Below are 15,145 nucleotides of genomic sequence, written 5' to 3'. Positions count from 1 at the left end.
CTCGAGCATGCTTCTGCTTGGCTTGGTTCAGTTCATTTGCATCCCTATTTATGAATTCCTCCCATATTATCCAAGCATTTGTCCTCCCACCATACTTTTCTAATCACTAATCCAACCACCATCATTTAGATGCATCTTCAACTAACGGTATTTGTCTTTCTTCAGAACGTGCTATAATATCAAATATTCTCTCAATCCTTAGTAACTAGTCTTCATCTATAGTGGGCTCGATAGCTCTTTTAAACCAAATTTTATTTTGTGAATATTCTGCTTGTTATTGTCCTTTTTTAGCCATGGCTGCTTGTTGGACCCTATCGTGGGCAGCTGGAAGCCCATGGGCTTAAGTAAATTTTGGGGAATTAGTCTTTATAATAAAACTTGTGTTATACACATGCATGTATTTATATTCATAAATACAATAACCTCATCATAACTAATCAAGTAGATAAATATATGATAATAATTAGTTAAATGATATTTTGATTAGGTTAACTATATGTAATTAGCATTTAACTAGTTTAGCCAATAAAGATGAAACATTATGATTGGCATTTTTCCAGTTTATTTGTAGCCTGATTTTCATGACATTTTAAATATAGTTTTGAAAGTAAAAATAAATAATTTTTTTTTTAATTAATGTTTCTTTTAACATTGTTGCAATGAAGTTTTGAGCCACTTTTAATTTTTATATTTTATTTATTTATTTATCTTGGATGTGAAATACCATGAGCTCTGCCCGTAATTTCTGATTCATATGGTTTGTGAATAAGTACTAGCCTTCTGATTTAAAGGTCAAGGGTCTGGTGGTATTTATGATTTGATTGTAGGTTGGTTATTTTCTAAACCCCATTCAAGCCTCATAATGGTACATTGAAACTAAACTGATCTAAAGTGACATCAAACCCAACTGAATCAAATAGTTTAGTTCAAATTTTAATTTGCCTCTAACACAAAAGCCAACTTCACCTGATTTGATCGATTAAATTGATTCAAATTGGCTCGATCCACAGCAAGCGGATAAACGAAAGGGTAGTTTTGGAAGAAAAAATGTGTCTGAATTAATTGGTACAAAATTGTATCAGAGAGGGCTTGAAAATCATTAGATTTGTTTTGAGAATGGTATTAAATAAAAGAATTGGGATTGCACTAATCTCAAAGAAAATTCAATAATTTTCAAACCTATCTTGATGCAAAGCAAAGTCAGTAATTTTTTTAACCTATCCTCATACAATGTATCCGATGTCCTGAGAATTTATTTTAATTTTTGAATATGTTAAATTAGGGATAATTACATGCAAAGTTCAACAAATATTGTTTTTTACAAATCAAGCACCTTGGTATTTTTTGAACTATTGCCACGATCAAAATATTGTGAATTGAATTTGATAAAAATTTGTGAATTTGATAAAAATAAAAATATGGGTTGGGGTTTTATCATGACCTTTGATATTTGAGTGAGGTTTTGAAAAATGGATGAAAGATGGTGCTTGATTTGTAAATAACACTATTTTGGGTGCCCAATCAACAACAACAACAAGCCTTTATCCCACTAAGTAGGGTTTGTTACATGAATGTTTTCTCTTCATTGTGTCCTTTTTAAGTGTCATATTTTCCTTCAATTCTAATAAATTGAGATCATTTTTTATACAATGTCCTAGTCTTTCTAGGTCTAACTATGTCTTTCTTAATATAAGTTGAATTTGTAACATCTGCTCTCCTAACCGGATCATCAGTTGGTCAACATTTAATGTGACCAAATCATTTAAGACGACTCTCTCTAATTTTGTCCTTCATTGGATGTCCTTCATTTTGTCCTTCATTGGAGCTACACCAACCCTATCACGGTTATATTCATTTTGCATTTTATCTGTGAATGTAAAGCCACTCATCCATCTAAGCATTTTCATCTCGACAACACTTAACTTAGTTTTATGCTTCTCTTTTAAAGGCCAACATTCAGCTTGGAACCTTATCATAAGCTTTTTCTCTTGGAACCTTATGATAAGCTTTTTCTATATTAATAAAAATCATATGTGGATCCTCCTTATTCTCTCTGTACTTCTCCATCAAACCTTTTAATAAATGTATAGCTTCTATAGTAGACTTGACAGCCATAAATCCAAACTGATTATGAGAAATCTTTGTAAGACGTCTGTTATGTTCAATTTCCCTCTCCCATAATTTTCTCTCCGATAATTTTAAAACCATAATTTTAAAATATGACACATCAACTTTATTCCTCTATAATTTGCATAGCCTTTATTCTTAAAAATGGGGACCAAAACATTTTTTCTCCACTTCTCGGGCACCTTTTTAATTTTTAAAATAATATTAAAGAGTTTAGAGAGCCAAAAAATTCTCAAATCTCCTTAATATTTCCACACTTCAAGTGGGATATCATTATGTCCAACAGACTTTCCTCGCTTGGTTTTCTTTAAAGTTTCCTCAACTTCTTTTTACTAATGGGATGGTAATAATGAAACATTTTAATATTATTATGAACTATATTAAGATAACTAAGGTCGATCGTATTTTCAGAAGCTTCAATGAATAGTTTATCAAAGTAACTCACCCACCTATGTTGAATATCTTTTTTTAAGCATTTTTTATCTTCATTTTTGATATACTTTACTTGAATTAAATCTTTATCTTTATTTTCTCTTTTGTTGGCTAGTTTATGCATATATTTTTCACTCTCTTTAATACCTAATCTATTATAAAGATCTAAAAGTAAAAATTCAACGTCATAGATTGTTCTCTTAGACTCCTTACGGGTCATTTTAAATTTTTCTCGGTTCTGTACTTATATTTTATCTTTTCTTGCATATTATTATTCCATCTCCAGCTTTTTTTTATTTATTGAAACTTTTTCTTTTAATTCTCCAAGTATATATTTTACCAATTATTTACCAGTGTTTGTTACTTTATCCCACATAAAATTTGTTTCTTTAAGAACATCCCAAATCTTGAAATCTTGAACTTAACTCATAAAAATAATTCTTTATCCGTCTTTTAGGTGTCCCTATTTAATTCTATGATAATGATTCCTAATATTCCTTATTTTAACTGTTTAATAGAAAATAGATGAGTGTTAATTTAAAGGGGTGATTACCTATAGGACAGGTGCCCTATATGTAATCGCCCCCTTTAAATTAACACTCATATGTTTTCTATTAAAGAGTTTTAAATATATTATATTAACCTAATTTAAAATACCACTAAAAAATGGCCTTCACAAATAATGCATATGGGATTTTACTCTAGCTTCTCTGGTTCATAGAAAATGCCATAACATTGAAACAAATTTGATAGGGTTGTGTGTGATGACACCTAAATACTTTTTATTCACATTTAAATGAAATCAATTTTCAGTTTGATCAAACAACTTTAATTTCGAATCTATTAAAATTTTAGTTTTTATCGAGCCATATTTGTGCATCAAACATAATCATCAACCCTAGCTTCAACAACAGAACTATGCATCGTTTTTTTAAGCCAGTGATATATCCATACGTTGAAAAGGTTATAAAAATTCAAGAAAAATAACTTATTTTTATATGAAATGGACAGTGTAAAATGAACAGTAAAGAAGGAATATTATATATAATGTTATGGCCTAAAAATGGGCTTATGGCTTGTTGAGAAGGATGAATTTGTGGAGAATATCATTATTAAACTTACCTTAACAAGCAAATTTAAGACCCCTCTTAATCAAAACTTTGGTGAGAATATATTTAGCCATTTTCCCCCTTTTTTTCATGTTGTTGGGGTTGGTTTGAAGTCACAATTGGATGCATGCTTTAGTCCTTTGACTGGTTTACCATGTATACTGTTTCTAAGTTATGTAATTTATAGAAGTTATTTTCATTTTTTGAGCTTAATTGGGTTCGAATTTAAAGGACTTTGTTTTGTGAAGTTAGTATTAGGCAAGGGTGGGAGAGAAATATGGAGCTAAAGATAGGAAACTTTGCCTTTTATCAATTATGTATAAATTTGAGTCTTACCTAAGATGGTGATTTTTCTTTTCTTTTGTTTCCATCTTTGACTCATATTATGAATAATTATATATAACATGCTAAATAAGTAGATTCTCTATTCAAGTTAGGACATTTTTCGTCTTGTTGGTACAGAAAGATTATCCTTGGACTGAATCATTAGGATATGTAACTTTCGAGTTCTTCGCGAGAGATGAAAACGAGATGTGAATACAAGATGCTTTGAATGACGTACACAGAAAAATAACGCTATACTTTTATTCCTTTATTTGAATCAATATTGGTACAAATATTCGTACATGTTCCCCATTTGGATCTATATACGTCGAGTATAGAAGAATGCAAGGATGTCTAAATGTGATGCTCCGCCAAAGATGAAAGAAGAAAGTGTCAAAGACAATTGGGTAAACGTTTAACATCAAGAAAAATATCATATTTATGCCAATACAAACACTTGTTGTAGAAAAGATAAGTCTTATTTCATATGATTGCTTTGTTTGAAAATTATATATATTGCTACCGCGCCATTCACATCACAAATTAGATTTAGTAGTAGTAGGCCAAAACTAATTTGGACAATAAAAGACATTGTTTTCTTTTGCATGTAAACCTTGCAATAGGTTCGATCGAGACATACGATACTTGGAACACTGGTTGCTCAACTCGTGATGGGTGATCATCCTAAATTCGCAATGTTGGGAAAAATTATTCCATACGGATTGGACACTGCACGCAGCTTCGGATCGGAGCTTGCGTTCGGTGTCCGATCCGGACCGTAAATCACCTGATCTAAGATCCCGATGTATTTCGGTGAGCCTCACCTAAATTTTTTTAAAAAAAAAAACAAAAATATTCCTGACCGTAGATCACCGTGATCTACCGCATGCAGAGATGCATGCGGTGTCCGTATGCAATAATTTCTCCAATGTTGGAGCCAATGACAACCTTTTTGCCTTTGGTGACAATATTAGAAGAAGGTGGTTATCATCGGAATAATCATTGTTAAAATTTCCTCAAGAATTGATGAAATATTTTATATTGACAGTCTTAAATATATTTAGTATTACACAGATATGTGATCGTGATTATACTTTTTATACAACACATTGTTTGGTTACATATGCCCTAATGAAACTCATTTAGGGCTAAATTTGGATACACATGGAATGTAGAAATGTAGTGTTACATATGCCCTAATGAAAGTCATTTTGGCGTTTGTTTTTCTTTCTAAGATTTTGAAGTTTTTAAGATATAAAAATAATATATATATATATATATATATATATTAAATATTATACTTCACCCAATGACTTTTATGTTCATATCCATGCTTCATAAATTAGAAGAAAATTATCTCAACTTAAAATTGATTAATCTAAAATGATTTAACTAAATTTGTTAATGAGAAATTTAATGATGAATTTTTAATGGTTGCAATAAATGACATGTGAATAAATTTATCATAAATGACATTTGAAAATTGGTCCCAATACCCAAAAATCATAATATTATTTGGACAAAAATATTGTTCAAGAACATGTTAAATGATTCAATTGCAATATTAAACATATGACTAGATTAGCTAAACAAGGATATAACTTAGTAAGACAATACAAAGTTGAGGGATCCTTTGCATTAATAGCTAAACTATATAGGATATTAAGTTGATCCTTGCATATGAATGTTTTAATCATTTCAAGTTCATTTAAATGAATATGAAAGATGCATTATTGAGTGAACTTATAAATTAAACAAAAATTTGGGTTGGAGGATATTGATAGGTCAACTATATTTATAATTGAAGAAAGTTTTTTTTTTTAAGGGTTTGATATGAGCACTTAAGTCTAATTAATTTTTAGTTGCTAAATATGAAGGATGTGTAGTAGATTGAAAAGGTGCATCAAGTCGATGTCAAATTTTAAGAACATATATATCATGGTCTAATAGAAAGCAAAAGTCGAAATAATATCGTGTATGTTGTTGCACACATATTTTTGGCATAGATACTTTGGCTATAGCAACATTTAAAAGTACATGAAATTAGGTTAGATCACATAATGATTAGAAATTACTACATAGTGCTATCACATTAAAAAAAATTCTAATTTATTACTCTCAAACCTAGCACATATTGAGCACATAATATAAGTTTATTACTCACAAACCTAGTACATATGACTAGGGGTGTAAACGAGCCGAGCTGGGCTCGTGTTCGAAATCGGCTCGTGAACAGTGTGTTCGTGTTCGGCTCAATTTAAATATTTGTGTTCGTGGCTCGTGTTCAGCTCGAAATTTGTTCGTTAAACTAAAATTAAGAAAAATAAATGTAAAGTGTGGGATTCAAATCTAGATCAAATCTATACAAATAAAAACACTAACTACATTGCCACATGAGGTGTTATGATTTAAACTTAGACATAAATATATATACTATATGTAATATATTGTTATATAAAAAGTTATATAAATTTTTTTTCGAGTCATTTCGAGTCGAACACGAGCGAACAAACTGTTGTTCGTGTTCAGCTCGTTTACATTTTGAGGAGCTTAAAAATTTATTCGTGTTCTGCTCGTTAGGCTTAACGAATGAGCCGAACACGAGCTGCTTAACGAGCCGAACACGAGCTGTTCACGAACAACGGGCCAAATTGACAGCCCTACATATGATAACTTCGATTGCAAGATTCACATCTTTGATTTGATTTCTTGGGTGTAACTTTTTTTGCTATCTTATACATGATTGATTGCTCTAAAACATCTTGGTTTCTGCCTTATTTGATTTCTTATATTTTCTTATGCATTAGTAGTGAAATACATAGTACATTTATGGCCAACCTTGCTCCAGGCAGCTTCAGAGAGTGTTTGGTAGCATACTTTTAACAACATTTAGTCATGAACTTAACGTAAATCCAACCAAACACCAAAAAAAAGTGAAATTTAAATCTCGTGCCCTGTAAATCAAATCTTCTCTCTTTCCGCCTCATTTTCAACCTAAATTTGGATTTAAAATTTGATTCGCAGACGAATTTGAGGGATTTATTCCATCATGACTCGCAAGCACTTCTTCGTCAAACATTGATTTAATAAACCCAAATTTATCGGATTTATTAAATCCTACTTAACATAAATTGGGGACACAACCAAACACTGCATTAGGCGATTTTAGCTAAGCTAAATTTAGGTTAGAGTAAAATACATACTTTTAATGTTTATATGATAAATCTCTTGTAAAAAAATTATAATTTATAATCTTTCTTATGTTATTTAATGAAATAAAAGCAGATCGGCTTATAATTTGATGAAATATCATTCATTTTTTTTAAAAAAATGGGGAAATTTACTTACCTACAACAATTCTTTTGCATCTACATATGTAACACAAAGTTTGATATTTACAATATAACATTTTGGTGTTAAACCTATGCATGCAAAGGTTTATATCTCTTTTAGAAAGTAGTAATAGTGGTATTTTTCTTAGGTTGTGAAAATCGGACCGGACATCATACCAGAAGAATGAAAGGTACAGGTTCATTGGTTCTATCGCGGTTCAACAGGGGGTTGAACCAGATGACATATTAAATATAAAAATTAATTAAATATAACATAAATAACATAATGATATAATACATGCCAATACTAACTAAAAAGTGATCAAATTTGCATTATAAAATATAAAAAACATAAAAATAGATTCAATAATTTTAAATATATAAATATTTAATATTTAAATGACTACTTTCATATTTGTAGCAAAATTCAAAAAAAAATAATGATGAGCTTTCTTTGAAATCTTTTATTTGTTTTTTCCTTCCTTCAATCTTTGATAATCTAAAAGTAAAATGTAAATGAGAGAAAATTAGGATTAATTTAAAACCTAACAAAACTTGAAAGACACGTCTTTTTTACATTTCTCTTATAATATCAAATATCACTATCCAAAGAGGAGGATAAAGCGAAACATTACATTCCTCTAATGCACTGCTTCATTTTAATTACACAAATTTATTTATATAACAGTCATATTTTTTTTATAATAAATCAAATAAGTTAAAGTAAATAACTAATTATCAGTTTTTTTTTGCGGAAAATAATAATGATCGCCCCAAAAATACATTATAGTTTTAAATAAAAATATAAAACAATTTTTATATTCTCCTCTTCCCCCAAATCATTCATGAAAAAGAAGATAATGCAATCTGAAAAAAAAAAATCGACTATTAAAAGCTACAGCTAGTTTAGCGGGCGATCGGTTCGACCCTGATTATCACCGGTACAATTCTGGTTAATCAAAATTCGGTTATCTATAGCATTCAAACCGGTCGTATCAAAGTTTTAAGAAAAATAGGCTGAATTCAGAATAGACTCCCTTATTTTCCCATTGCTTTCATTCCAATAAATAATAATATTTCAATCTATTTTAGGTACAAAATATTCTGTATAATCTATTCTAGGTAACTTAACAATACATATTTCTGATCTAAATATTCAGCGAAAAGGAAATAAATTAGAATAAAGATATTGAAAATAATTTAAATAAGAAACCTCCTAATTATGAAAAACTCCTTATTTAGTTGTATGATTTTCGTCATTCCTGATTGACAGTTTGCCCCACCGGTTAATGGTCCAAGTCGCCGGTTCTGTCTTGTTTTAACAACCTTGGTAATTTTGATGTAGTGCCAAAGATTTGAGTGATATGTTTGTAAATAAGAAACTTTGTGTGTTAGATATGTAAATACATAAGAATTCCGTGGCACGCATGTAAATTCCCCCCAAACAAATATTGTACCTTGAGCTACATTTAGTTGGGGATTCTCTAATCCCATTGATTCTTTTGTTAGGTTGACTCAAAACTCCATTCATTTCTTTTGCAAAAGGAATAAAATTGTACAATAATCTTTTTCAATTATAGAGACTTTACTAAAAGGAAAAAGTACCTACAATATTAAGTGAATTAACCCCCCTAAAGTGGCAGTACTTCGTTCAATTTTCTATGTTTTAAAGGCACTTCAGGACTCTAGGTCAGCCGTTTCATTCTAATCATTCAAACCTGCTGGTTGCTGCACCTAACGATTTGTCCCTTGGCCCCTTCCTGAGTATATATATATATATATAGATATATATAGATACACACATCTTCAGTTAATTCAACGTTTTTTTCATTCCATGGATAAACTAGTTGGTTGTAGGGGGTGTAAGCGAGGCTTTCGTGTTCGGCTCATTTATATTTCGAGCTCAAAAAGTGTGTTCGTGTTCGGCTCGTTTGCTTAGTGAGCCGAGCACGAGCTATGCACGAATAAAGAGTCGTTTTGACAACGTTAATCACGTAGCCATAAGATGTTAAGGATTTGGATAAGATATAAAAATCATTTGAATTTAAATTAATAATTTTTATTCTATTTTCTTCATCAATACTTGTAATTGATTATAAATCTTTTTAGCCTTGTAGTCAATTAAATTTTAAAAAAAATACTACTCTAGAAATATATATATATATAATTGATTAGTAGTATTTGGAGCCAAAACGAGCCGAACACGAACGACTGTTCGGCTTCGTCTCGTTAACTTAGCGAACGAGCCGAACACGAGCTGTTCGCGAACAACGGGCCGTTTGACAGCCCTAGTTAGATCTATAACAAAGAATAAGGAGATCTACACACAAAAAGAAAAAAAACACCAAACAAATTTGAACAGACAGGGATACCTCCTCCATTGGAGACATAATTAGATTATCCAAGCTCATGCTCCTTAGCTCCGTATTTTGTTTTGTATTCATAAATATGAATTCAGATCAAAATGCTAAACCAATTTTCATCAGCTCAGTTCAAACTAATAATTTCACTTCAAATAACTCAAAAAACTATATAAAAAATGTAGATACATTTTATATCAAGTTGAAAAAAATCAACAATCAAAATTAAAAGATAAATACTAAAAATAGAGGATATTAATTCGAATAGAAACAGACACTAATAACAAAGATTTATTTTTGTGCAAGTTATATCCTCTATTCTTGAGAAAAAAATGCGTACGTAAGACCTACGCAGAGCTGCGTACGTCACTAGATTACAATGAGGGTATTGGGGGGTTTTATCCGCATTAGACGTCATATAACTTCCCTGTAACTTACCAATAACCTAAAACAAAAGTTCGGAACTGCAGAACTTACTAGAAGATACAGGTATGTTACAAGAAGATTATAGCGTGTATAACGCGGATATAACCTCCAATACCCTCCCTGTAATCTAGTGACGTATGCAATTTTTTCTCCTATTCTTTGATGTATTTATTTTCTATTTTTATATGTGTATATATCTTCTCATCTTGACATAAAACTAAATCAACAAATCTAATTTTTAATTTAATTTCTCTTTTTCCAAAAAAATGCATCCCAATCTCACACATTCATCCTCCGGTCGGCAATATTAATCTTCCAATCTAAACCCTAACTCCTCCGCATTCTTCCGATCTCTCTCCAAATCCTCCTTCCTCTCCTTCGATAGCTCGCAGAAACCCTTGAGCCCGTCGTCCATCTCGTCATGCGCACGCCACCATCGCCGATGAGCGTAATCGCTCGCATAAACCTTCTGATCCTCCACGTTCCAGTTACAATCGTAATCTCTATAGCAGAGCCATGGCTTCAACCCGAGGTAATGGATGGAATACAGTTCAGGCGGATCTGAGGCGAAGAGATGGTTCTTCATCGTGATCTCTGCGGTTTCATTGGACCAGAAATTTTTGAGGAAATTGACTCTGCGAGGCAAGCGATGCCACCAGACGAAGATCTCGTTGAGGAAACCCTGGTCGCCGCCGTTGTAGGAGATGATTTCCTTTCGGTTTTTCATGAGAGTTTTGAATGTGCAGAGGGAGGGTTGGAGGACCATGATGCCGGAGTTGAAGATGACGCCGTCGTTGCCGGTGGCGGATAATTGGGGGAAGGAGAAGAGGAGGTCGAGGTTGCGGAGGACGATGATGTCGGCGTCGATGAAAACGACTTTGTGGTAATCGGCTAGAAGCCAGAGCCGGAATTTGCTGTAGTTGTATTCGTTGTATGTGTATCTTCAAACAGAGTCGGTCAATTAGCTTCTCATCTCAAGTTTTAGAAAGGAAGACTATTAGGTGGTCTTTGGTAGCACCTATTGACGAAAAAGTATTACGTCTGGAGTATTACGGTCAGACGGACATCACAACCGCCGAGCTCACATCACGTCGCGTGACGTTTATGTGTATGGGGATGTAGTGTCTGACGGTTGACCGTTCAGACGTAAAATTCTCCCTATTAACCGGCGGATTTAACAAAATGATCTAGATTAAATCTAGTCAAAACATAAAATGTTTATGTTTTGAACCTTAAATCTAACACTATGTTAAACCAACTTTTATCATGTTCTATCTATTTTTTCTCACATTCTGTTTTTTTCCTAACATAAATCCATATTTATTAAATTTTAGATCAAAACTTTTTCAAGCCGACCCAAATTCAGCTCAAAATCAGATTGTTTATAGCCATACTGTGAATTTAGCTTGAAGATTGTTAATGGTCAAAAATTGATTTGAATTTTGGCTCGAATTGATATCAAATTGTAATAAATGAGTCATGCCACGAGCCAAAATTTTAAATCAAATTTTTTTCAAATAATTTTTGAGCTGACTAGCTCTCTTGAAATCAGATCATGGGATCTTTAGTTGCCCTAGATGATCAACCTCATAATTACTCCACTTTGTCCAATTTGTTGCTCATCATTCTATGTTTATTGTGCGTACCATATATATATATATATAGTTAGTTAGTTTAAAAAGAATGGTTGGAGGTTATTACACCAGCCCCCAACCATTCTTATGTTTCTAGCTATCCGAGAAACCGCCCTCACTACTGACAAATTGGTCAGAAGAGGATTCGAACATGTGACCTGAAGGGACTTATGACCTTAATACAATATGACCTCAAAAGAAAGAAAAAACGAAAAAAAAAAAAGGGCAATGATATTATTGGAGCCGGAGCAAACCTTTGAGCCCTTGGGTTACGGATGCGGTTAATTAGCCGGAGCTGCCACCCGGAGGCGGCGAGGCCTCTGAGCTTAGCCTCTGGTATGGACTTGTCATGAAGGAGGACGAGATCTCTTGTTGAGCCCGTCTTCCGGATGCTCTGCGCCAAGATGATGGCCCCACACACATAGGCGTCCGATGAATGGATCACCGTCGCATATGCCTCCCGGCGGCCGGAGATGCTCGTAGAGGTCGTCAGATTCGACAGGTCGAATTCTTCATTAATGCTTCCTGCAGTGCAGCACGCTCATTTTGCCATTTATCGGGTTAACTTTGCCATAATTAGATGTATGTTTATTAATGTACATGATTTCAATAATATACATGAATAATTCTCCCTATAAAATACTAATACCAATCTTACCCCTAAAAATATTTGGAAATTGCTTTCTTTTAAAAACAATTGTAAGCAATTCAGCTACATTATGTACACGTTACAATTAGTTGATGAATAGTGTTTTGTCCGATATGGCCCGTCCACAATTTGAGGGTTTTATATGAAAATAACTTATTTTTTTGGGGAAATATCAAAAAATATTTAGAAGCCCTCCATTTCTCTTACACTCACACTCGTGTTCGGCTTGTTTATATTTCGAGCTCAAAAAGTGTGTCTTTGTTCGGCTCGTCTGTTTAGTGGGCCGAACATGAGCCGTTCACGAACAAAGAGTCATTTTGACAATCCTAATCACGTAACCATAAGATGTCCATAAGATGTTAATGATTGGGGCAAGATTTAAAGCATCATTTGAATCTAATTTAATATTTTTTTATTCTATTTTCTTCATTAATACTTAATTGATTATAAATTTTTGTAGCCTTGTAGTCAATTAATTTTTTTTAAAAATACTACTCATCAAAGATAAATATATAATTGATTAGTAGTATTTCGAGCCAAAACGAGCTGAACACGAACGAACAAATATCGTGTTTGGCTCGTTAACTTACCGAACAAGTCGAACACAAGCTTCTTAACGAACCGTTTTGACAGCCCTACATACAGTATGTTCAAGTTCTTCAAATATATATTGGTCTTGTTCATTTATTCTGCCTATTTTTGAATGATCATAATTTTTTTTCTTAATTATCAACAATTAATCATGATTGACAGATCCCACACCATACCAATTTCCTCATGATCTCTCTAAATCAGAATCAATTCATATATATATATTTTTTTTTTGCCAAATTTAAAATTTGATGCATAAATTGATCAACCCATGGATTAAATTGCAAAGAACAAAACCAAATTAAATAATAATAATAATAATAATAATAATAACAAAAACACAAAAATAAAAGAACATACCTTCCCTCCACAATGGCAAAGCCAGCTTACAAGATCCTACAGGCATTGCAACCTTCTCCTCCAACCTTCCCGCCTCCACTTCATACAACCACCACTCCCCTTCCCTCGCCACCATATCATCACACCTGAAAACCTCCATCATCGGCCGGCAACCGCCGTAAAATAAAAGCTTCACCTCCCCTCCCCCACCCCTCTTCACCCTCCTCACCCCCAAGTTCGCCGCGACGAGATGCACTTGCAGCCTAAACACATCTCTGTTCCACCCTGGCTCCGGCCGCCGGCAAGGCAGCCGAACCACCACCACATCGAATTCAGCATACAGAGAGAAATCAGGCATTGGTATCTCAGGGCAGGAAGGCCCTTCATTCTCTTCCTCTTCATCTATCCATTCAGGAAACAAATCCTTCCACTCTAAATTCTCTGAAACTCGCTCGAATTCGATCGGCGTTGCCTCCCCGAGAGCTTTCCAATCCAACAACTCATCTTCCCCAATGTTCACCAATGCTATGCTGCTGTTCCCTGGCAGTTTGGTAAAGAAGCTGGGAATTTTCGTTCCTCTGCCATCTTCAATCTGAAAAAAATCAGTTTTTTTATGACTAAAATGGTTGAATCTGGATGGAAACTGTAGGACAACGGCTCCTAGGATTGGTACTCACCATACCTTCTTGACATGGCAATTGAGAAGAGTGCAACGAACAATGGAGGCTGCTCTGTGCTGATAATCAGTTGAAGGTTGAAGAAGAAGGGCAAGATAGGCGGTGAGGAAGAAGGCCAGGAAGATGAGGTTGATTTTGATGACTATAGTTTTTGAAGCAGCAGCCTTCATCATTTCTCCCATAGCCATAACAGAAGAGTATAACTGAGAAGAAGGTTGGAGAGGAAGGTGAGGAGTTATATATCCCTGTTTTTGAGAATTTTTGTTGCTGTTTTCCTTTGTTTTTTGAATGTTTGGAGAGAAAGAAGATGGAGGATTTCTGCATGAAAGGTTATTAAATTAAGAGGTAAAATGAAGAAGACTGCTCTTCTGGTGGTTGGGAGGTAGGTAAGAAGAGTAAGGAATAGGAGAAAGCAAAGGGTGGCTTAGTATTGGCGCCATTTTTCTTTTTTGTTGTGAAAAATTACTCTATACGTAGCTCTAAGTGCGGACTCTCAGTAAAATACCGTCAAGTATGTTATATTGGGTTCATCTAAAAAAATATTAGTGGAACCGCGAATTCCGCAATAATTCTGAAATAACTTCTGTGTTTCTACTTCAATAACCCTGAAATAACCCAAAAATAACCCCGAAATGAGGTTATTTAAGTGAAACAACAAAGGTTATTTTGGGCTTATTTCTGGGTTATTGAAGTTGAATATATGAGCTTCTCTTCAATAACTTCATATTAACCTCAAAATAACATCTGTGGTTCCACTTTAATAACTCCGAAATAACCTCGGTAATGTAGCACACGTGACGAAGTAAGTGTAGAGCCGTCCGGAGTTTGGATGGAAAATTTTTCCGATTGTTAGAGTGCTGCGGATTTTATCCTTTTGCTACTCCAAGATTTCATTTTTCTTTTGCGTATGTTTTGCTCTTAATTAGGATTTTGCGTTGGGCTCAAATTCTTCAATGTGGAATTCATTTTAAAGAAGAAATTAGTGGCTTCTTCTATGGGCATGTTAACAATATATATATCATTTTATATTATTCTAATTACCACTGAATGTCAATGCAATTATGCATGGTTTGTTGATGTGGGCGTTGAGATTGCATATTTGAATCACAAAGATTGGACTGTAAATGAACAAGTGTATTCATGAA

General features: G+C 33.3%; 2 protein-coding genes across 2 annotated transcripts in view; one reads left to right on the top strand and one right to left on the bottom strand.

Annotated features, from left to right (window-relative positions):
• LOC110027368 (eukaryotic initiation factor 4A-III-A) overlaps positions 1-4,689 on the top strand; it is a 46,258-nt gene extending 41,569 nt beyond the window's left edge. The window contains exon 10 of the transcript XR_002294331.1: positions 4,616-4,689. The gene's annotated coding sequence lies outside the window, so the exon portion shown is untranslated. The remainder of the gene's footprint in view (positions 1-4,615) is intronic.
• A 5,639-nt stretch (positions 4,690-10,328) lies between these two features.
• Positions 10,329-14,082, bottom strand: LOC110027367 (UDP-glucuronate:xylan alpha-glucuronosyltransferase 2). Its single transcript, XM_020728759.1, is given in 5 exon segments — positions 10,329-10,432; positions 10,434-11,051; positions 11,999-12,269; positions 13,345-13,915; positions 14,001-14,082. Coding segments are annotated over 5 exon segments (1,506 nt in total). The 5' UTR covers positions 14,004-14,082; the 3' UTR covers positions 10,329-10,389.
• Between the last annotated feature and the right edge of the window lie 1,063 nt (positions 14,083-15,145).

The sequence above is a fragment of the Phalaenopsis equestris genome, unplaced genomic scaffold, assembly GCF_001263595.1.
Source record: "Phalaenopsis equestris unplaced genomic scaffold, ASM126359v1 Scaffold000428, whole genome shotgun sequence".
NCBI classification, from domain to species: domain Eukaryota; kingdom Viridiplantae; phylum Streptophyta; class Magnoliopsida; order Asparagales; family Orchidaceae; genus Phalaenopsis; species Phalaenopsis equestris.
Note: the sequence above shows the minus strand (reverse complement) of the source record. Positions and strands in the feature narration are given on the sequence as shown.